At 36.2% G+C, this 22,493-nt stretch overlaps 1 protein-coding gene across 10 annotated transcripts in view; it reads right to left on the minus strand.

Annotated features, from left to right (window-relative positions):
• The window catches only part of CFAP43 (cilia and flagella associated protein 43), a 165,500-nt gene that overhangs the window by 79,978 nt on the left and 63,029 nt on the right, over positions 1 to 22,493 (minus strand). For all 10 annotated transcript variants that reach the window (XM_077125944.1, XM_077125940.1, XM_077125939.1 and 7 more), the window contains 5 exons: positions 14,308 to 14,467; positions 11,174 to 11,241; positions 9,244 to 9,375; positions 4,527 to 4,643; positions 3,112 to 3,192 (listed from right to left, as the gene is read on the minus strand). In XM_077125944.1, the coding sequence (XP_076982059.1) occupies positions 3,112 to 3,192; positions 4,527 to 4,643; positions 9,244 to 9,375; positions 11,174 to 11,241; positions 14,308 to 14,467 (558 nt within the window). The remainder of the gene's footprint in view (positions 1 to 3,111; positions 3,193 to 4,526; positions 4,644 to 9,243; positions 9,376 to 11,173; positions 11,242 to 14,307; positions 14,468 to 22,493) is intronic.

Consider the following 22,493-nt stretch of genomic DNA (forward strand, 5'->3'; position numbering starts at 1 on the left):
CAAAACTAATGACAAAGCTCAGAGATTTGTCAGGTTCCTGCCCCAGTAGACCTCACATACTTTCCCAGTTGAGTGGGCTTTCACTTTAAAGTGATTTTTCCAAGGCTTGAATTAACCAGGTTGAGTCTTAAGTGGTATCTAAGTACAAAACTGGATACAAAATGGTTTTTGTTTTTATTTTAACTGAAAGCTTTTATGGGTCGTCTCATTGTGCGTGTGCTCCCAAAGTAATCACTTGAAATTTTCCTCCATTCCTTAGTGACTGCTGGCTAGTCTAAAAATGTGCCACCATACCTGGAGGGGTCTTATATACCCTGGCAGGTGCCATCAAGGGACCCTGCTGGTGCCCAGGCATCCTGCCGCCACTGTGCTGGTCCGGCTCCCTGAGCACCTCTGCGATGAGATGAGCCTTGCTGGCTCAGTCCTCCTGTCAATTCCCCGTAGGACAGTCAAGAATGACCACCATCTCTCCCAACACAGGTTGACCCACATGAGTGTACCATGCAGTTTGGAGCTCCATGGTTTGTCAAAGTAATTATTAAAGTGGCCCACGATCCACTCCCCTCCACCTTCTGGTCAGGGGAGGGGCAGACATCTGAAGCAGAAAGCAGGCTTGTGGAGTGTGTAGCTTCTTGGCCAAGGAGAACAAGTAAGTCCTCATTACGTAGATTATGAATCTTTTGCACTTGCAATCCTCTTAACTAAGATTTGATGCTTAGTCTTTTATAGTTAAGATTTTAATCTTATAAAGAGGAAGGATTATAACTTCTCTACTTCCTGCCAAGATCCATATATCATCCAGAAGTGTGTAATACAGCAAATGATGATGTTTAGAAGAAAAAGCACCATAATTGTTTCTTGTTCCTTTGTGTTTTTTAAAATATTATTTTATGTAAAATACCACAATGGACATTGCAGACACAATGGTATCACATCGTGGCAGGTGTCATGGGCAGTTGTGGTTTGTCGCCCAGCACCTACACACCCTTCTTTTGGAAAATGTCTTGAATACCCTCCAACAAACCATCCCTCCCCTATTTTCAGGGTTAAGTGGAACAGATCTGATCTCATTTCCAGGATTAAACTTAAGCTAATTAGCATTTCTCATTCCCCTGTCCACAGTGATTAGTTCAGGGATGTTTCTGAGAAATTAAAAAATACATACTTGATGACAAACTCTGGGATCTGTCCTGTACCTACTTGTTGAAGAATGCTTTGAAAACTATTGCTTTTTTATTTCTTTGCTTTGTATATATGTTATACTATATGATAAAAAAATTAAAATATTATATATATATATACACACATACTTGGTGTTCTGGAAATAAGAACCTTCTTTTTTCTTACTTTTGGAAGCTTTCTTCCCCTGATAATGTGATATGAGGTTTGTACCTGTGGCAGCTGGCTATAGTCTAAGAGGAATCGAAAGAGATAACACTTCACATCCACTAGGATGGTTATTATTTTAAAAATGTAAAATAACACATGTTAGAGAGGACAAATTAGAACCATCATACATTGCTGTTGGGAATATAAAATGATGCAGCTGTTGTGGAAACACCTTGGCAGTTCCTCACCAGAAGTTGACATAGAATTACCATATGACCCAGCAATTCCACTCCTAAGTAAATACCCAAAGAAAGTGAAAACAGACACTCAAAAAAGATACTTGTACTTGTATTATGAACAGCATTATTCATCCTAATAGCCAAAAGGTGGAAGCAATTCAAGCGTTCATCAATAGATGATAAACAAAATGTGGTACATATTATTCGGCCACAAAAAAAGAATGACGTTTTGATATGTGCTACAACATGGATGAACCTTGAAAACACAGAATGAAATAAGAAGGCACAAAGGGAAAAACAGCATATGATTCCACATATATGAAATATTTAGAATATAATAAACAAATTCAATGATACAGAAAGTCGATTAGAGAATACCAGGGTAAATGGGGAGGGGGAAGGGGGAGTTACTGTTTATGGATACAGAGTTTCTGTATGGGGTGATGAAAAAGTTTTGATAATGAATGGTGGTGATGGTAGCACAATATTGTAAATGTAATTAATGTCAGTGACTTGTACACTTAAAAATGGTATAATGTGCACTTTATATAAGTAGATTGCTTCAATAGGGGACCCAGCAGGCCATGGAGGGTTTGCAATACCACTAGGCTACACCAAGACCTCTAAGAACATTGCAATTACAGGGAGAACCAAGTTACTACTATTCTTCCCTCTCATAAATATCTTTGGTGGTTTTATTTCCAGATATGAAAATTTATTGTAGGGTACATAGGTGGTTCAGTGGTAGAATGCTTGCCTTCCATGTGGGAGACCTGGGTTCGATTCCAGGACCATGCATTCCCCACAAAACATTATTGTGAAGAATTTAAGCAATGAATAAGGATATAAAAAAAATCCCTCTCTATCACACACATTCACACAAGATGGAACTAAAGGCATAGTATAGAGACAGAAAAACAAGATTTTTGCTAGTACGATTTGAGCTGCTGATTGAGCCAAGCTGAGGGCAGACAATTTCTGTACTTCAGGGTTAATTGAGCCAATAACCCCTGCTTTTTATTTATTCATTCTTTGGCTTAAGCTGATTATAGAGTGGCAATTTTCTTTCATTTCTAACTGATACCTTTGCAGCCTAAGCACTTAATTGTTAATTCATGATTCTCCAGGACTCTCTTCCCTTGTCACGGCACCAAGGAAGCCATGGGTTCTGAAATATATATATATAGTGCAGCTATAAGTTGGCAGAACTTCCATCAGCCTGGCTTCCTGTGAGACTGGGTAAAGTAGAGACCTTCGCCAATCCATGATGAATTTACATCATAAGTGGGATATAAGCCACTAGGATTTTGGAATTGACTGCTGCTACAGAAAAACTTATCCTTTCCTATAACCTGTAAGATGTGTTCTATCTCATGGGCTATGGAATATATTTTACACACAAGAATTATTCTAAAACTATAAGATGACAATGCAGTAAAATATTTATAACAAGTCTTTTCACAGATTATTATAAGGAAATATGAAAAGGTTGAATGCATTAGAATTCAGCATTTTTTAAAGTCCACTGATTAGGCATACTTACTGGGGTATTAAGATAAATCCTGCTGACACAAGAACCATCCTCCAACCACCAAACACAAACTTCCCCTGAACCTGTGAGTGTCTGTAACAATAAAGAAGAATACAATTCTAAATGTAAAACAAGATACTTCTATGAAAGCTTGTTCCAAGTCCCTTTATGTTAGTCGCTCTGTGGGTTATAAATAATTACTTCGCAATTTCAATATTAATATTTCTTATTGAATAAAGGTTATCTATTATCTTTATTACAATTTAGGTAATAACTAAGTAAATATCTAATCATAATAACTAATTATAATTAGAACAGTGAAATAAAGATTCTTCTGTGTACATATTTGAGATAAAAGTTATTTGGAAATTCAGTGGGATTATTGCCTTGTGAATAAGCCTAGAAATAAGGGAGTTTACAACATCCATTTTCTTTTTAATCTTTTTTTTTTTTTTTTCATGGGCAGGCACCGGGAACTGAACCCTGGTTTCCGGCATGGCAGGCAAGAAGTCTACCTGCTGAGCCACCGTGGCCCACCCAACACTCATTTTTAAACAACTTTTATCCTTTTACAAGATCAAAGACTGAAAGCACCTTAAAGTAAATGGAGTGTTATCAAATTTATATCGTTTTTTTTAATACTAATAAGGAGTATATAAAATGAAAATCTGAGTCAGTTAGCTAATTCCTAAACATGAAAATCTACGTAGTTTTTATTGAATTAAGACAACTGTGAGATGACATAATTCTTACAAGAGAACATATGAAAGAAAATCATATAATAAGAATCTCAAAATTGGAAGAGATCTTTAACGTCACCCATTCCATAACCTGTGTTTCATTTTATTTGCTAGAACCCCAAGTCACAAAAATTGAAATATGTTTTTTGAGATGAATAAAAAGTGAACGATAGAACACTATAAAAGAAGTATATAGTTTCTAAATGTAGAGGATGTTTTTTTCCTCTTTGTAAACTGAATTCATGTTTCATGCATGAACAGTTTAATTTCCATCCTTAGGTAGGACAGTGAGTCTGTCTGGAAGGTAGTAAATACCAATGTTTAAATAAATATCAATTTTTATTGAGTGTTGATGGCTTATTAGCAATGAATGTGTTTAAAGGTCTGACTTGGAGAGTTTGGGTAGTGATAAAACCGGATGGCTCCTAAAATCTCAATTCCTTTGGCCATTTTCAGAAGACAGTGTTACGAAGTTACAGTGTGATGATATCATTCCAACTGGGAAGAAGGTTCAATGATGGAAGTGGTTGGCATCTCTGCTACAATCTTCAAAGATACTCTATGTTTTCCATTTGCATTCCTTTTGCACATAGACTTCCAAATTTATCCAACTACATATAGATAGGGATTTAAATCTTGAAACATTGCATTTTAAATCTTTCTGTGACACAATACAACATTCCTTACCATGAAGTATTTGTTTCCAGGTGTGATAAAGTCAATTGCCTTAAAGTTCCCATCACAAGCATCTAAGACTTTCTCAAAGGTTGGCTCCTCACCAAAAGTGTAGATAAATATAGATCCCTGTTAAATATAAAAGAAAAGAAACACTGAAGTTGTCAGATGTGCAGTTCAACAAATACTAAACGCCTAATGTGAGCAAGGCACTGTGTGGGAACGGGTGATGGGAAATCAGAGATCAACTAGTAAAGCCCTGCCTGACCTTCATCATGAGGAGCTTAAAATGAAGTTGTTTCATTTGTTTGTTTATTGACTGATTCATTAATTCATTTATTCATCATTCAAAATAATCAATTAATAGGACTTACTTCTCTTTCCAATTCCTATTTGTTTTTTAAATTATAAAACATACCAAAACACTTTTTCCTGATTTCAAAAATGTCTATTTATATAGAAAATTTGGAAAATGTAGAAATCCCGAAGAGTTGTTAAAAATGAACTAAATATTATCCTACCAAGTGCTATATACCGTTGTAGGCATTAATTAAAACTTTTAAAGAAGACTTTGTAGAAAGTGAGGAGGTGTGGCCAAAGCTGTCATTTTACAAATTATTTATCAGATTCAGCTCCCAAATTCATCTCTCAAAAACATCTTTCCTGTAAATTAGTGCGTTTTCGCCAGGTGATGCAATGATACAGTCATTTGACCAGCAATAAGAAGTCTGCTTTCAACTGCTCACAAATTCCTCACGTTTACTTAATTTAACCATGAATAGTTTTTGGTCTTATTTATTTAAAAAATACATTTCTGTAGAGTTCAAATTTCAGTGTTTATCCACTAATTTTACCTTTCATTCAACAAATATTAAGTGGATACATTGTGCTAGGAAAGCTCAGGATAGGATGTTGGGGTTACATCTGGGAAGAAAACAGACAGAAATTCCCTGTCTTCATGGAGCTTACATTCTATGGGGAGATTCAGACATAAATAAGATAGAGAAGTAAAATACATTGTGAAGTAAATAGTGATGATTGTAGGAGGAAAAATAAAACAGGGAAGGAAAATAAGATATAGCAAAGTCAGAGGGTAAAATTTTGAGCAGAGTATCCAAAAAAGGCTTCAGTGAGAAAGTAATTTCAGAGAAATTACGTGAAGGAAATAAGACAGGGATCCATGAAGATTTGGAGAGGAAAGCCCTCTGGTCAGCGCAGATTCTGAGGCAGGAACATGCCTGCCTCAAGGAAACAGCATGATGACCAGCAAGGCTGTCACACAGTGAACAAGGGGCAGAATAGTGGGAGATAAGGCCAGGGCTGGAGAATGGAGTCCACACCATGAAAATCCTTCTAAAGCATAATAAGGATTATGGCTCTAATTGGAATGACATGGAAAATTACCAGAGGGCACTAACATTCTCTGAAATGCCCTGCTCATTTAGGCTGCTGAGCTAAGAGCACATTGTTTACTCTATCATATACATTAAAATCTCCCATTAAGATGGTGGCTTGGCAGTGTGGACAACCAAAGCTATAGGCTGAGCCCTCAGTCTTGGGGTTTGTTCATATGAAACTTAACCTCACAAAGGATAGGTCAAGTCTACTTAAAATTTAGGCCTAAGAGTCACCCCTAAGAGAACCTCTTTAGTTGCTCAGATGTGTCCTCTCTCTCCAGCCAACACAACAAGCAATCTCACCACCCTTCCCCTATCTACATGGGACATGACTCCCAGGGGTGTGGACCTTCCTGGCAACGTGGGACAGAAATCCTAGAATGAGCTGAGACTCAGCATCAAGGGGTTGAGAAAACCTTCTCGACCAAAAGGGGGAAGAGTGAAATGAGACAAAGTGTCAATGGCTGAGAGATTCCAAACAGAGTCGAGAGGTTATCCTGGAGGTTATTCTTATGCATTAAGTAGATATCACCTTGTTATTCAAGATGTAATGGAGAGGCTGGAGGGAACTGCCTGAAAATGTAGAGCTGCGTTCCAATATCCATGTTTCTTGAAGATGATTGAATAATGATATAGCTTTCACAATGTGACTGTGTGATTGTGAAAACCTTGTGTCTGATGCTCCTGTTATCTACCTTGTCAACAGATGAGTAGAACACATGGAATAAAAATAAATAATAGGGGGAACAAATGTTAAAATAAATTTAGTTTGAAATGCTAATGAAAGTCAGGGGTAAGGGGTATGGTATGTATAATCTTTTTTTTTTCTGTTTTCATTTTATTTCTTTTTCTGTTGTCTTTTTATTTCTTTTTCTGAATTGATGCAAATGTTCTAAGAAATGATGAATATGCAACTAAGTGATGATATTGTGAATTACTGATTATATATGTTAATGTTTTAGCTCATTTGTTTAATTTTTTTAATTAATAAATAAATCTAAAAAAAAAAGAGAGTGGCTTGGTTTCTCCTTGTCCTTGTGTTAAGTTTTGCTTTATGTATTTGGAGCCAATCTCTCCTCCCACCGCACTTCCATTATTATTGTCTGGGATTTTAATTCAATGCTATTTTTAAACCCAACTTGACTTTTGTTTTCTTTTTGCTGATTTATACAGTCAATGTTCATTTACATTTCTCTACATATTTACTATTGCCCTTCATTTTTCTTACATAACAGACCTTCCATCTGGGATCATTTTCCTTATACCTGAAATACATTGTTTAGAACTTTCATTAGTGACAGTCTGTTCCTTAACAAACTCTCAGATTATGGGTGTCTAAAAATGTCATTTTTCATTCCTATACTTAGAAGATATTTTCATTGGGTATAGAATTCAAAGTGGTAGTTATTTTCTTTACATCAGGGGTCAGCAAACCTTTTCTATAAAATGCCAGAGTAAATATTTTAGACTTTAAAGGCTCTATGGTCTCTGTCACAACGAAATACCTTTACTGTGGTAACATGAAAGCAGTCGTAGCCAATACATAAATGAATGAGCATGGCGGTGATCCAGTAAAACATTATTCGCAAAATCAGGCAGCAGATTGAATTTTCCCAACAGATTATAGTTTACCAATTCTTGCACTACATTGAACATATCATTCCACTACTCTTTATTTACATTATTGCCACAAAGAAGTCAGCTATTATTTTAATTGAAATTCCTCTGAAGGATCTTTTTTCTTTGACTACTTGTCTTTGGTAAGTCTAACTGTGGATATAGTTTTAGTGATCCAGCTGGGGTTCACTGTATCTCTTGAACCTATAAATTCATATCTTTAATCAGTTCTGAAAAACTTCCAGAATTCATTAATTCTTTAAGTATGCTGATCATCCGTTCTCTATCTCCTCACTTTCTGGGCCTCCTATCAAACATATGTTAGACTTTTTCACTGTTTCCTTCATGTCTCGCACCTTACCTTCTGAATGTTTCTCAGGGCTGTATTCTGGATAACTTCTACTGATTTGTCTCCAAGTTCACTAATTCTCTTTTTTAGCCATGTTCAATCTCCTGCCAGACATGTTAATTGCATTTTCCCTTAGTTAATATAGTTTTTCTTGTTCACAAGTTCTATTTTGGTCTTTTTCTCATCTATAATGTTGGATTTTTTTTTTTTAATCATTTCCTATTCCCCATAGATATTTTAGGTCTGTCATTTTTTAAAATTAAAACATGGCTAGCACAGTTGTTTTACATTCTTATAATAGAAACAGAAATCTTTCCATATTTAAATTTAAATTTCTTATAAGTAGGAAATCATTAAACTTTTAATACAACCTGAAATTATTGTATTGTTGAAATTGTTGTAAACCTAACATCTTGATGTACAGTAATGTTAATTTTGACCTTTGATTAGGAGTCTTTATAGATATATGAAGTATAATTGCAGTGGACATGTATTTTTACCCTGCATTTATTCCCCTCCCAGAATCCACATTTGACTTAGAGAACCACCCCTGACCCCAATTTCAGTCCATGTTTGGGTGGACTGACCACGTTGGGTCCAAGGGTCAGCATGTGGCTCAGACCTAGTCAATCAGAGCTTAGAATTTCTTTAGCCAAAGGGATTCTAGCCAAAGATCCATGTCAGTCCCATAAGTCTAAACTCTAGGATATCTGTTCCAGTTCATATATCCTACCAAAGTCATTGAAAGTGTAGAAATATAACCTAGATCTGTGGGACTGTCTTGGTACCACAGTGGGAGACTCCATTTGAAAATGGAGCCAGCAGAAAGAAAACAGAGCCCAGGGGAAAGCAGGAACTCGTAGGTTCAGATCCACTCCTTACCCTTTCAGTTAAATGCACAAAAACAAACAAAAACCCCTTAGTTATTTAGGCCTTTTAAGGTGAGTATTTTTGTAACCCTAAGAGTGCTCTCTAGCAGGCTATCATCATGCATCACATCGTTCCCTGTGTTACTGTCACATAATCATGATAATATTAACTGAAAACTCTATATCAAGAAATCACCAGCTTGTAATTTCAAAGTAAAATATTTTCATACTTACATACGGTCATATTTTTTTCAAATGTTTCAAAAAATACCATAATTTTGGAACAGATCAAAGCAGAAGCAGCTACAAGAATCTTTTATTAATAGAGTTTTGCAAAATTCTAACGTAATACCTTTCCACTCACTGCATTTTTTTAGAAAATCTATTTTCATAAAATATGGTAAAATGTAACAGATTCATTGTTGTTATTTTAATTAATAAATAAATATATTCTTTAATTTCTCAAAAAGAAAAAAAGAAATCACAATCTGGCATACCTTCTCTGTTTGAATCAGCAATTTTTTGTAATTAGGAGAGAACATCATATGTTCCACAGGCTCTCCAACATTAACAAAGTTATCTACTTTGTAACTTGAATCTTTAATGACAAAAGAATACACAAAGCCGTCCTAGACACCAAAAACAATGAGATAAATGCAGAAAATCAGTCTCAGCCCTGCATCATATACTTTCTTTCAGGCAAAGGTTTACTGATTACTATCTATTGTTTTCTGGAATTGGCTCCTGTGTTTACATCATCTAGAATGCTCGCCTTCTCACTTTTATTTAGACAATTTTTAACCATGTTCCCTGGTCAACCTTCAGTTTTATCTATTTCATTACACATTTTTTTCAACTACTTTAAATTTTTCTGCTCTCTCCTTTCCTTGAACTTCTCTAACTTCTATCTTCTGAACCATACGTTTCATTATACAGGAAATGCAACAAATGAGACAGCATTTGTTGTGTGACACCAACTAACACCAATACATCAATCTTTTCATTATCATGTGCATTTCTTATCACCCCAAATCTTTCAAGGGTAGGGAGCATGACTTTTATTTCCTTTGCATCCTCCTTTTTTGTTCCTCATACATTGCTAGAAACATAGCAGATACCCCACAAAAATGGGTTAGTTGACTGATGAGTTGGTTGGTTGTAAACAGATTAAGGTTAATTTAACTAATCTCAGAAATATCTGAATGTATTTTTACAACAGTGAAGATAATTTGAGCAGTTACATCCATAATTTGTAGATTAGATCACTTATGACTAAGAACAGGCATTTGTGAATTGGCTGGGTTCAGAGGCTTATGGCCTGGAGGACAAAAGGGTCAAGGTGTTCTCTCCAAGCCCATCATCATTCCTCATCACTCACTAGAGAAGATGCTCTAATCATTTCTCTAAACTAGGTTAAAACAAACACCTAGGTGACCTTGAAGATTAAATGCCAGAGAGAGGAGGGGCAGTCTATGGCAAGAATAGGGGATGGGATTGTGGGCCAAGTGTAGGTGTATGGCCTCCAGATTCCTTCTCTTTGGTGTAGTTCCATCTCTCACCCTGACACCATGGCCTGGCTGTCCTCAGGGTTCTGCAGATGTGATCTATGGCAATGGAACAGACAAAGCTAACAGTGGGCTAGAGACCGCTATGAGCAGACCTGTGATTAGACTTGTGATTTTAGCATAGATCTGTTCCAAACCTTAGAGTAGATTGCAACAGCATGGAAAAATAACCATGGTCTGACCTCTTATCATATTTGCTGAGGCTTCATAGCATAATACATGAAAATATAGACCGTGGAGTATGACACACCTGGGTTCAAAAACCCCAACCTCTCCATGTATTTATCACTGAACACTGTGAGGCTTGGCTCCTTCATCTGTATAAAGGGGGATATCAGTAGTTCCTACTTGATAGGGTTGTTGTGAGGATAAATAAGATAAGACAAGTAAAGAACCACTTAGCACAGTGCCTGGCACAAAGTAAGCACCAAGTAAATGGAGGCTATTAATACAAATCTTAATATGAATAACAACAATATGATACATGTAAGCTAAATGGGCACTTATAAACTAAATAGGTTCCAAACTCATATCTGACAACCTAATAAGTGAATAAATGGACATAAAATTGGATAACAGATACTAGGTGTTTGTGGGGCGTATTTTTAAATTTTTCTTTTGTTTATTTGCAATAAGATAGGTATGTACTAGTTTCACTGTTTTTCATCACACTCTGCTTTTGTATATGTTTACAATTCTTCATAATAAAAAGTCTTTAATAGCCTCAAAATAGGGAGCAATATTAGTTAATATCCTGTCAAAACCAGACATCCCAAAATATGCCTCATAAGAGTAAATGGCAGCAAGAATAAGTTGAATATACTTTTAAAAGCAATTAAGTTTGAAGGAGAAAATACATTACAATTCCAGAAGCAAACAGGCCTTCTTTCTGATAAACCATGGTGACTGGACTGATAAGATTTCCTCTGTCTTTTGAAAAGAAAAAAAGGTAAAGCAGATGACAGATAATTAAAAATGCAATATAAAGTAATTAATCTCACTTGCTCTCAAAGTACCATTCATTTCTTTGTAACCATTCTTTCTGCAAATCAACTTGGTATCAGAATATCTGCTATGATTCCTCCCAAACAATGAATAATAAAAACTGCTTACTTTGGGTAGACCTTGCTACCTATCATAACCTGCCAACCCCCAGCCAGGACTATTCCAGCCAATCCTAAAGAACACCTAGGGCAATATAAGATTCCACAAGGGTTCCATGCACTACAGTAACTTTCCAGAAACTTACAACCTGGAGCTCCAAACTGGACCACTTCTTATTGCTCTTTTCTTATCCATTCAGACCATAGCCAAAAATTCTACCTGCCATGCTTCCCACCCCATATCTCTGCCTATAGACCCATCCTTCAAGGGCCAGGGTCTTTCAATGCAACCTTCAAAATGCAACCTTCAAAATGACTCAGCTTGACCCCTTCCTCTATTTGAATCCATAGCACTTTATGACACTCTCCCTTAATGAATTAATCTTATTCTACCTGGCTGTAATGATTTTTCCACCTGTCTTATATTCCTTAATAAAATATAAGTCCCTTGAAGGAAGAGATTTGAGACTACAAGTTGCCATCTCTGTAAACTTTGAGGGACCTTGCATAGTGTCTTCTACATTGCAGAGGCTCAATAAATATTTATTTAAAGTTGTTTATGACATATCATGAAAGTCATAAGACATAGTATGCAAGAAGGAAATAGTGAAAAATATAAGACTACATTTGACTAGGTCATAAATTGGTAAAACAGAAGTATGGTAGGAGTGTAGAAAGAGAAAGACTTTATTTAACTGTATAAGCACATAGAGGCCCCAGTTTACTCTCTAGCAATCTCTGAGATTAGACTTGGGGGCAAATGATGGGAAGACACAGTTTCTGAGATTATGACTAGAGGGAAAGACAGACATTCACATGGGCACTTACAGTAGCACAGGATGAGGTGCTAATAAAGGGATGACTCATGTGAAACCCCAGAAGGGGCAACTAATTCCACCTGAAGGTTGGAGCAAAGACAGGGAAGACTACATAAAAGAAGATAATTTCACTAGATAGACAAAGAAGAGAAGGGCACTCCAAACAAAGGAAAATGCAAATGCCAGGTGGCAGAATTTGGAGACAGTATAGAAATACTCTAATGAGACATTCTAAAAGGCTCAACTGGGAGGAACTGAAGCTGAAAAGGCAGGCCAGAATATAGGCTTACATTTTAGAGAATTACTCAGAAGACCTTCTGGATGCTAGCTCAGATAAGGGGGGAAGCTTGGAGGGTACAGCTAAGAGTAAAGGGAAGATTTTTCTGCATGGTTTTTCTGTAAATCTACAACTATTCTTTTAAAACAAAAGGTATTAAATGATAAGTTGATAAAATAACCTTGTGAAAAAAGATTTAATAAAAATAAAAATTAAGTAAAAAAAAAAGAGTAAAAGAGAACGAGAGGTAGAAATTTGATGGGAAGCACGAGTGCAGACTATAGAGTGAGAGGAATGAACTGAACAGATGGCACATCTGAGTGCCAATCTAGTTTATATCTGAGATATACAATAGACTAAGCATCTATCAAAATAAATTCAGAAAAAGAGGTCCTTCAGGAAAGAAAGGAAATCCCCATTTCAAAGAAATAATAAAATAATGAGATCAAACAAGTAAAGAACAAATATGCATTTGTTCTTACCAGTCAAAATACCAGAAGTTTCTGAAATTTGATGTTCAAATTGTTTTTTTAAATCTGAAGACCATGAATAAAATTAAAAATAAAAAATTTAAAAAAGAGCAAAGGGAAGAGATAAGAGGAGTGTGGGGTAGGAAATTCAAACCTGATGCCCTTAGTCTTATGGGTGAAATGTGAGTTAGGGTATGAGAGAGGGAGTATGTAAGGGTAACCACAATTGGGAAAAACTTGCTAGAGAAGGTGGTGTTTGAGCTGGGCACTTGTGGAGAGGGGGCTCAGAGAGATAAAGTGGTAAGAGAATGAGCTAAGAAGCATGTTTGTGAAATGATGGGAAGAAATGACTTGTTAGATTGGAGAAGTCATACAGAGGAGTAATCGGTAATAATTGCAATGGAATAGATGGTATTAGGTTATGGAGAGTCTTGAAATCAAGACAGAGCAGTTTTTTATTGCATGTGTGAAAATGGTCTTCAAGAAGGGCAGTTTAGCAGTAATGAGGTTCCTGGTTTAGATCCAATATAAATTAAAATCAATGAAGACAGGTTGTTGCATAAATCAAGGTGTGGAATAATAAGACAATTGGAATGGAGAGTGCCTTAGCACATCTAGAGAGCTTGCGCTGGTGAGGTTCCCTTCTCAAGGGGTCTACACCTAGCCCCCACTGCTCCTGTGGTTTAGGCCCATTCTGGCCACAGCTGATTGGACAGGAATGGCCACCAGAACCAGGGAGAATGGATTAGATTCTCACCAACATTTTAACCAAGCAAAACAAAGGTGATTTACAAGATGGTGGCTGGACTTAAAATGAGGTCCTCACAGACAGAGGATACGAGGTGGGTGGGGAGCAGGAAAGGACACGACTAGCTATAAGCAGAACAGGCATATGTACAGGGAAAAAACCACAGCATAATAGCTAAGAACTTGGACTCTGAGGTCATATTGTCTGGGTTCAGGTGCCAGCTCCACTGTATACAAGTCATGTCAATTCAGGCAAGTTTCTTGATCTCTCAACCCCTCCAATCCCTTATCTGTATCATGGAGGTAAAAACAGCATCACCTTATAATGTTTTGAAGATTATATGAAACATGAAGATAAAGTGATAGCAGAAGGCCTAGAACAGATCGACACCCAGTAAACATTAGCAAGCTGTAAGGAGTATCCACAGGACTTGGCTACTATCTAGAAGATGAAGGACAGGGAGAAATCAAAGATGTCTCTAAGAAAGGGAAAAATAGGGAACAAAACTGCATTTTCAAGTGCATGCAATACAACACGCACAGCTACCCTTCTGGGAATATGAAGCAGAGGAGTTTCTCACCCAATGTTGGAGCTTCTTCTGTCTTATTAAGCACAGTCACCTTCAGGCTGTCTCCATTAATCATTAAAAGATAACCCTCTTCACTGCCAACATACAGGTCACTTGTTGGAGTCCAGCAATGCATAGTCGGGTGAAGCAAAGGACACAGATCATCTTTTGGCTTCAGGGAAAGATTAAAATCCTTGTGTTAAGATAACAATCATGTCCTAAGAGCCAGAGAAATTCCCATCAAAACAATAGTAAAAAAAAAAAAAGAAACAAATGAATATGGGAATACATAAATTCATTGGTCCTAGCATTTGTCAAGAGCTAAATAAATGTCCTCCATCCATCTCTCCGTACAGTTTAATTCACTAAGAAAAAGGTGTTTTTGCCACCACATTAAAAATTCTTCTATGGACATAAGTTCTCATGAAAACTTTTAAGAAATAATTTCCAAACGTTTCTTAGTAGACTTCAGAATTGCAAAACATAGCAAATCATTGCCTGACTAAGATCATCCTTTTTGTGGAAGACTTTCATCAACATTTTTCCCTCCTGGTTCTGCAAGAGGCAGGAATTGGGACTTTCCCTTGAGCTGCTGTGGAGAGGTCAGGCTGGATCCTCTGCTTAGTTTGCCTTCTTGGGGAATGAGAAGGAGAACCATTGCTTGATTCTGGTAATCACTCTAATTTGATTTATGAAGCATCTTACTTGACTTTGATCCCATGGAAAACATGAATAGAAATGCACAAAATCTACAGGATGTATCTAGAAGGAAAGCTGGGTTTGGAGACTACTATGGGTTGAATTTTGCCCACAGTCCCCCAAAGATATACTGTAGTCCTACCCCCAGTACCTCAGAATGTGACCTTATTTAGAAATAGGGCCTTTGCAGACCTAATTAGATAAGTTAAGGTTATATTGCAATAGGGTAGGCTCTTAAGGACTGGTGGCCTTATGAGAAGAGACAGAGACAGATATACAGGGAGAAGATGGCCAAGGCAGATGGAGGGAGAGACTGAAGTGCTTCTGCCACAAGCCAAGGAACTCCTGGGGCCACTAGAAATTGACAGAGGCAAAGAAGGTTTTCTCCTCTGGACTCTTAGAGAGAGTATGGCCCTGCCAATATCTGTATTTCAGACCTCTGGCCTCCATAACTGTGAGAATAAATTTCTTTTGTTTTAGGCCGCCCAGTTTGTGGCAATTTGTTGTGATAGCCCCAGGAAACTAACACAAGGACTGAAAACAGTATGGGCCAAGAGTCTAAGGCAATTTTTTTCTGCACAGGATTGGCTAGTAAATATTTTAGGCTTTGTGGGCCACAGAAGTCTCCTTCTTTCTCCTCCTTTGCCTCCTCCTAACTCCTTCTTCTTTTTAAAGAACTCTTTTACAATGAAAAAACATCCTTAAATTAGGGCCATAAAAAATAGGTCATAGATTTTGATCCATGCTTCAGACAACAATACCTCAGTGTCATGCCCTCTGCAGAGAGAGGCCACTGCCCCTTTGCCAGTCCTCCCTGTAAAACTAGGACCACCTGCTCTCCTTCTTGGAGGTCAAGGTAGCTATGACAACTATTTTGAAAGCAGGCTCCCCCACCCTCTGGTACTGATTCATTTAAGATTCTGAATTGAGGATCCCAAAATATGGCACTCTCTCCCTTTTATCTGAACTAATCAAATATACTAGGCTTACTTTTATTTTATTATTATTTTTTGTGACATAATGTTTATTATTAACTAAGCTTTTCATTTATTATTAATTTAATCAGTTATTATTTAGAATTGCACTAGCTACAACACAATGTCTTTTTTCTTTAGATATCCTAATATCCATAGACACAGAAAATACTTTCAATAAGCTATTGATCAAATTAAAAAATTCCAAACTACCTACAGAGTTTCATGTCTATTTCATTCACTCATTTATTCATTCCATCTAACAAATATTTATTAGACATTTACTATGTTCTAGGCACTGTTCTAGGTTAGGGATGTAGCAGGGAACAAAACAGAAAAAATTGCTGCTCTCATGGAGCTTACATCCTGGTGAGGGGAAACAGGGAATAAAAATAGTTAAGCAATTAAATATAAAGAACATTATATGGTGGTAATTACTGTGGAGGCAAAAAAAAAAAAATACCAAGGGGAGCTGGAATAAGTTTCACAGCTGAAGGATATTACAAACCTATGCAAACAGCCATTTTTCTGTCAAAAACTCCTAAATGTATACAAGCCACTTTTTAAATTAACACTCAATTATTTGAATAATATATTTTATACTGATCTTTCAATTTAGGAAAGGTTTGTAGATTCAAGGTAAAGTCAATATGGCACTGCCAAAGCAACTATTTCTGCTAGACCATCAACTGATAACAAATCTGTTGCATAATAGATATCATTTCAATAAATATTTATTAGTAATTGGTTATATACCAGGCATTGTGCCAAGACCTAAGGGATCCCTATTCTTTTTTTTTTTTTGGGGGTTATTTTTTTTTTTTATTTTTTTTTTATTTTTATTAATTAAAAAAAGAATTAACAAAACAATTAGAAATCATTCCAATCTACATGTACAATCAGTAATTCTTAATAACATCACATAGTTGCATATTCATCATTTCTTAGTACATTTGCATCGATTTAGAAAAAGAAATAAAAAGACAACAGAATAAGAATTAAAACAATAATAGAAAGAAAAAAAAACAAAAAAAACAAAAACAAAAAACCTATACCTCACATGCAGCTTCATTCAGTGTTTTAACATAATTGCATTACAATTGGGTAGTATTGTGCTGTCCATTTCTGAGTTTTTATATCCAGTCCCGTTGTACAGTCTGTATCCCTTCATCTCCAATTATCCCTTCTCTTTTTTTTTTTTTTTTTAATTAACGGAAAAAAAGAAATTAACCCAACATTTAGAGATCATACCATTCTACACATGCAATCATTAATTCTTAACATCATCACATAGATGCATGATCATCATTTCTTCGTACATTTGCATTGGTTTAGAAGAACTAGCAACATAACCGAAAAAGATATAGAATGTTAATATAGAGAAAAAAATAAAAGTAATAATAGTAAAATCAAAACAAAACAAAACAAAAACCTATAGCTCAGATGCAGCTTCATTCAGTGTTTTAACATGATTACTTTACAATTAGGTATTATTGTGCTGTCCATTTTTGAGTTTTTGTATCTAGTCCTGTTGCACAGTCTGTATCCCTTCAGCTTCAATTACCCATTGTCTTACCCTGTTTCTAACTCCTGCTGAACTCTGTTACCAATGACATATTTCAAGTTTATTCTCGAATGTCCGTTCACATCAGTGGGACCATACAGTATGTGTCCTTTAGTTTTTGGCTGGATTCACTCAGCATAATATTCTCTAGGTCCATCCATGTTATTACATGGTTCATAAGTTTATCTTGTCTTAAAGCTGCATAATATTCCATCGTATGTATATACCACAGTTTGTTTAGCCACTCTTCTGTTGATGGAGATTTTGGCTGTTTCCATCTCTTTGCAATTGTAAATAATGCTGCTATAAACATTGGTGTGCAAATGTCCGTTTGTGTCTTTGCCCTTAAGTCCTTTGAGTAGATACCTAGCAATGGTATTGCTGGGTCGTATGGCAATTCTATATTCAGCTTTTTGAGGAACCGCCAAACTGCCTTCCACAGTGGTTGCACACTTTGACATTCCCACCAACAGTGGATAAGTGTGCCTCTTTCTCCGCATTCTCTCCAGCACTTGTCATTTTCTGTTTTGTTGATAATGGCCATTCTGGTGGGTGTGAGATGATATCTCATTGTGGTTTTGATTTGCATTTCTCTAATGGCCAGGGACATTGAGCATCTCTTCATGTGCCTCTTGGCCATCCGTATTTCCTCTTCTGGTAGGTGTCTGTTCAAGTCTTTTTCCCATTTTGTAATTGGGTTGGCTGTCTTTTTGTTGTTGAGATGAACAATCTCTTTATAAATTCTGGATACTAGACCTTTATCTGATATATCATTTCCAAATATTGTCTCCCATTGTGAAGGCTGTCTTTCTACCTTCTTGATGAAGTTCTTTGATGCACAAAAGTGTTTAATTTTGAGGAGTTCCCATTTATTTATTTCCTTCTTCAGTGCTCTTGCTTTAGGTTTAAGGTCCATAAAACCGCCTCCAGTTGTAAGATCCATAAGATATCTCCCAACATTTTCCTCTAACTGTTTTATGGTCTTAGACCTAATGTTTAGATCTTTGATCCATTTTGAGTTAACTTTTGTATAGGGTGTGAGAGATGGGTCTTCTTTCATTCTTTTGCATATGGATATCCAGTTCTCTAGGCACCATTTATTGAAGAGACTGTTCTGTCCCAGGTGAGTTGGCTTGACTGCCTTATCAAAGATCAAATGTCCATAGATGAGAGGGTCTATATCTGAGCACTCTATTCGATTCCATTGGTCGATATATCTATCTTTATGCCAATAACATGCTGTTTTGACCACTGTGGCTTCATAATATGCCTTAAAGTCAGGCAGCGCGAGACCTCCAGCTTCGTTTTTTTTCCTCAAGATGTTTTTAGCAATTCGGGGCACCCTGCCCTTCCAGATAAATTTGCTTATTGGTTTTTCTATTTCTGAAAAATAAGTTGTTGGGATTTTGATTGGTATTGCATTGAATCTGTAAATCAATTTAGGTAGGATTGACATCTTAACTATATTTAGTCTTCCAATCCATGAACACGGTATGCCCTTCCATCTATTTAGGTCTTCTGTGATTTCTTTTAGCAGTTTTTTGTAGTTTTCTTTATATAGGTTTTTTGTCTCTTTAGTTAAATTTATTCCTAGGTATTTTATTCTTTTAGTTGCAATTGTAAATGGGATTCGTTTCTTGATTTCCCCCTCAGCTTGTTCATTACTAGTGTATAGAAATGCTACAGATTTTTGAATGTTGATCTTGTAACCTGCTACTTTGCTGTACTCATTTATTAGCTCTAGTAGTTTTGTTGTGGATTTTTCCGGGTTTTCGGCGTATAGTATCATATCGTCTGCAAACAGTGATAGTTTTACTTCTTCCTTTCCAATTTTGATGCCTTGTATTTCTTTTTCTTGTCTAATTGCTCTGGCTAGAACCTCCAACACAATGTTGAATAATAGTGGTGATAGTGGACATCCTTGTCTTGTTCCTGATCTTATGGGGAAAGTTTTCAATTTTTCCCCATTGAGGATGATATTAGCTGTGGGTTTTTCATATATTCCCTCTATCATTTTAAGGAAGTTCCCTTGTATTCCTATCTTTTGAAGTGTTTTCAACAGGAAAGGATGTTGAATCTTGTCGAATGCCTTCTCTGCATCAATTGAGATGATCATGTGATTTTTCTGCTTTGATTTGTTGATATGGTGTATTACATTAATTGATTTTCTTATGTTGAACCATCCTTGCATACCTGGGATGAATCCTACTTGGTCATGATGTATAATTCTTTTAATGTGTTGTTGGATACGATTTGCTAGAATTTTATTGAGGATTTTTGCATCTGTATTCATTAGAGAGATTGGTCTGTAGTTTTCTTTTTTTGTAATATCTTTGCCTGGTTTTGGTATGAGGGTGATGTTGGCTTCATAGAATGAATTAGGTAGTTTTCCCTTCACTTCGATTTTTTTGAAGAGTTTGAAGAGAATTGGTACTAATTCTTTCTGGAACGTTTGGTAGAATTCACATGTGAAGCCATCTGGTCCTGGACTTTTCTTTTTAGGAAGCTTTTGAATGACTAATTCAATTTCTTTACTTGTGATTGGTTTGTTGAGGTCATCTATGTCTTCTTGAGTCAAAGTTGGTTGTTCATGTCTTTCCAGGAACCCGTCCATTTCCTCTAAATTGTTGTATTTATTAGCGTAAAGTTGTTCATAGTATCCTGTTATTACCTCCTTTATTTCTGTGAGGTCAGTAGTTATGTCTCCTCTTCCATTTCTGATCTTATTTATTTGCATCCTCTCTCTTCTTCTTTTTGTCAATCTTGCTAAGGGCCCATCAATCTTATTGATTTTCTCATAGAACCAACTTCTGGTCTTATTGATTTTCTCTATTGTTTTCATGTTTTCAATTTCATTTATTTGTGCTCTAATCTTTGTTATTTCTTTCCTTTTGCTTGCTTTGGGGTTAGCTTGCTGTTCTTTCTCCAGTTCTTCCAAATGGATAGTTAATTCCTGAATTTTTGCCTTTTCTTCTTTTCTGATATAGGCATTTAGAGCAATAAATTTCCCTCTTAGCACTGCCTTTGCTGCGTCCCATAAGTTTTGATATGTTGTGTTTTCATTTTCATTCGCCTCGAGGTATTTACTAATTTCTCTTGCAATTTCTTCTTTGACCCAGTCGTTGTTTAGGAGTGTGTTGTTGAGCCTCCACGTATTTGTGAATTTTCTGGCACTCTGCCTATTATTGATTTCCAACATCATTCCTTTATGGTCCGAGAAAGTGTTGTGTAAGATTTCAATCTTTTTAAATTTGTTAAGACTTGCTTTGTGACCCAGCATATGGTCTATCTTTGAGAACAATCCATGAGCACTTGAGAAAAAGGTGTATCCTGCTGTTGTGGGATGTAATGTCCTATAAATGTCTATTAAGTCTAGTTCATTTATAGTAATATTCAGATTCTCTATTTCTTTGTTGATCCTCTGTCTAGATGTTCTGTCCCTTGATGAGAGTGGTGAGTTGAAGTCTCCAACTATTATGGTATATGAGTCTATTTCCCTTTTCAGTGTTTGCAGTATATTCCTCACGTATTTTGGGGCATTCTGATTCGGTGCGTAAATATTTATGATTGTTATGTCTTCTTGTTTAATTGATCCTTTTATTAGTATATAGTGTCCTTCTTTGTCTCTTTTAACTGTTTTACATTTGAAGTCTAATTTGTTGGATATTAGTATAGCCACTCCTGCTCTTTTCTGGTTGTTATTTGCATGAAATATCTTTACCCAACCTTTCACTTTCAACCTATGTTTATCTTTGGGTCTAAGATGTGTTTCCTGTAGACAGCATATAGAAGGATCCTGTTTTTTAATCCATTCTGCCAATCTATGTCTTTTGATTGGGGAATTCAGTCCATTGACATTCAGTGTTATTACTGTTTGGATAATATTTTCCTCTAACATTTTGCCTTTTGTATTATATACATCAAATCTGATTTTCCTTCTTTCTACACTCTTTTCCATATCTCTCTCTTCTGTCTTTTTGTATCTGACTCTAGTGCTCCCTTTAGTATTTCTTGCAGAGCTGGTCTCTTGGTCACAAATTCTTTCAGTGACTTTTTGTCTGAGAATGTTTTAATTTCTCCCTCATTTTTGAAGGATAATTTTGCTGGATATAGGAGTCTTGGTTGGCAGTTTTTCTCTTTTAGTATTTTAAATATATCATCCCACTGTCTTCTAGCTTCCATGGTTTCTGCTGAGAAATCTACACATAGTCTTATTGGGTTTCCCTTGTATGTAATGGATTGTTTTTCTCTTGCTGCTTTCAAGATCTTCTCTTTCTCTTTGACCTCTGACATTCTAACTAGTAAGTGTCTTGGAGAACGCCTATTTGGGTCTAATCTCTTTGGGGTGCGCTGCACTTCTTGGATCTGTAATTTTAGGTCTTTCATAAGAGTTGGGAAATTTTCAGTGATAATTTCTTCCATTAGTTTTTCTCCTCCTTTTCCCTTCCCTTCTCCTTCTGGGACACCCACAACACGTATATTTGTGCGGTTCATATTGTCTTGAGTTCCCTGATACCCTGTTCAAATTTTTCCATTCTTTTCCCTATAGTTTCTGTTTCTTTTTGGAATTCAGATGTTCCATCCTCCAAATCACTAATTCTATCTTCTGTCTCTTTAAATCTATCATTGTAGCTATCCATTATTTTTTCTATGTTTGCTACTTTATCCTTCACTTCCATAAGTTCTGCGATTTGTTTTTTCAGTTTTTCTATTTCTTCTTTATGTTCAGCCCATGTCCTCTTCATGTCCTCCCTCAATTTATCGATTTCATTTTTGAAGAGGTTTTCCATTTCTGTTCGTATATTCAGCATTAGTTGTCTCAGCTCTTGTGTCTCATTTGAGCTATTGGTTTGTTCCTTTGACTGAGCCATATTCTCAATCTTTTGAGCGTGGACAGTTATCTTCTGCTGCTGGCGTCTGGGCATTTATTCAGATTTCTCTTGGTGTTGGACCCAGCAAGG

The sequence above is a fragment of the Tamandua tetradactyla genome, chromosome 13 (genome assembly GCF_023851605.1).
Source record: "Tamandua tetradactyla isolate mTamTet1 chromosome 13, mTamTet1.pri, whole genome shotgun sequence".
Lineage (NCBI taxonomy): Eukaryota > Metazoa > Chordata > Mammalia > Pilosa > Myrmecophagidae > Tamandua > Tamandua tetradactyla.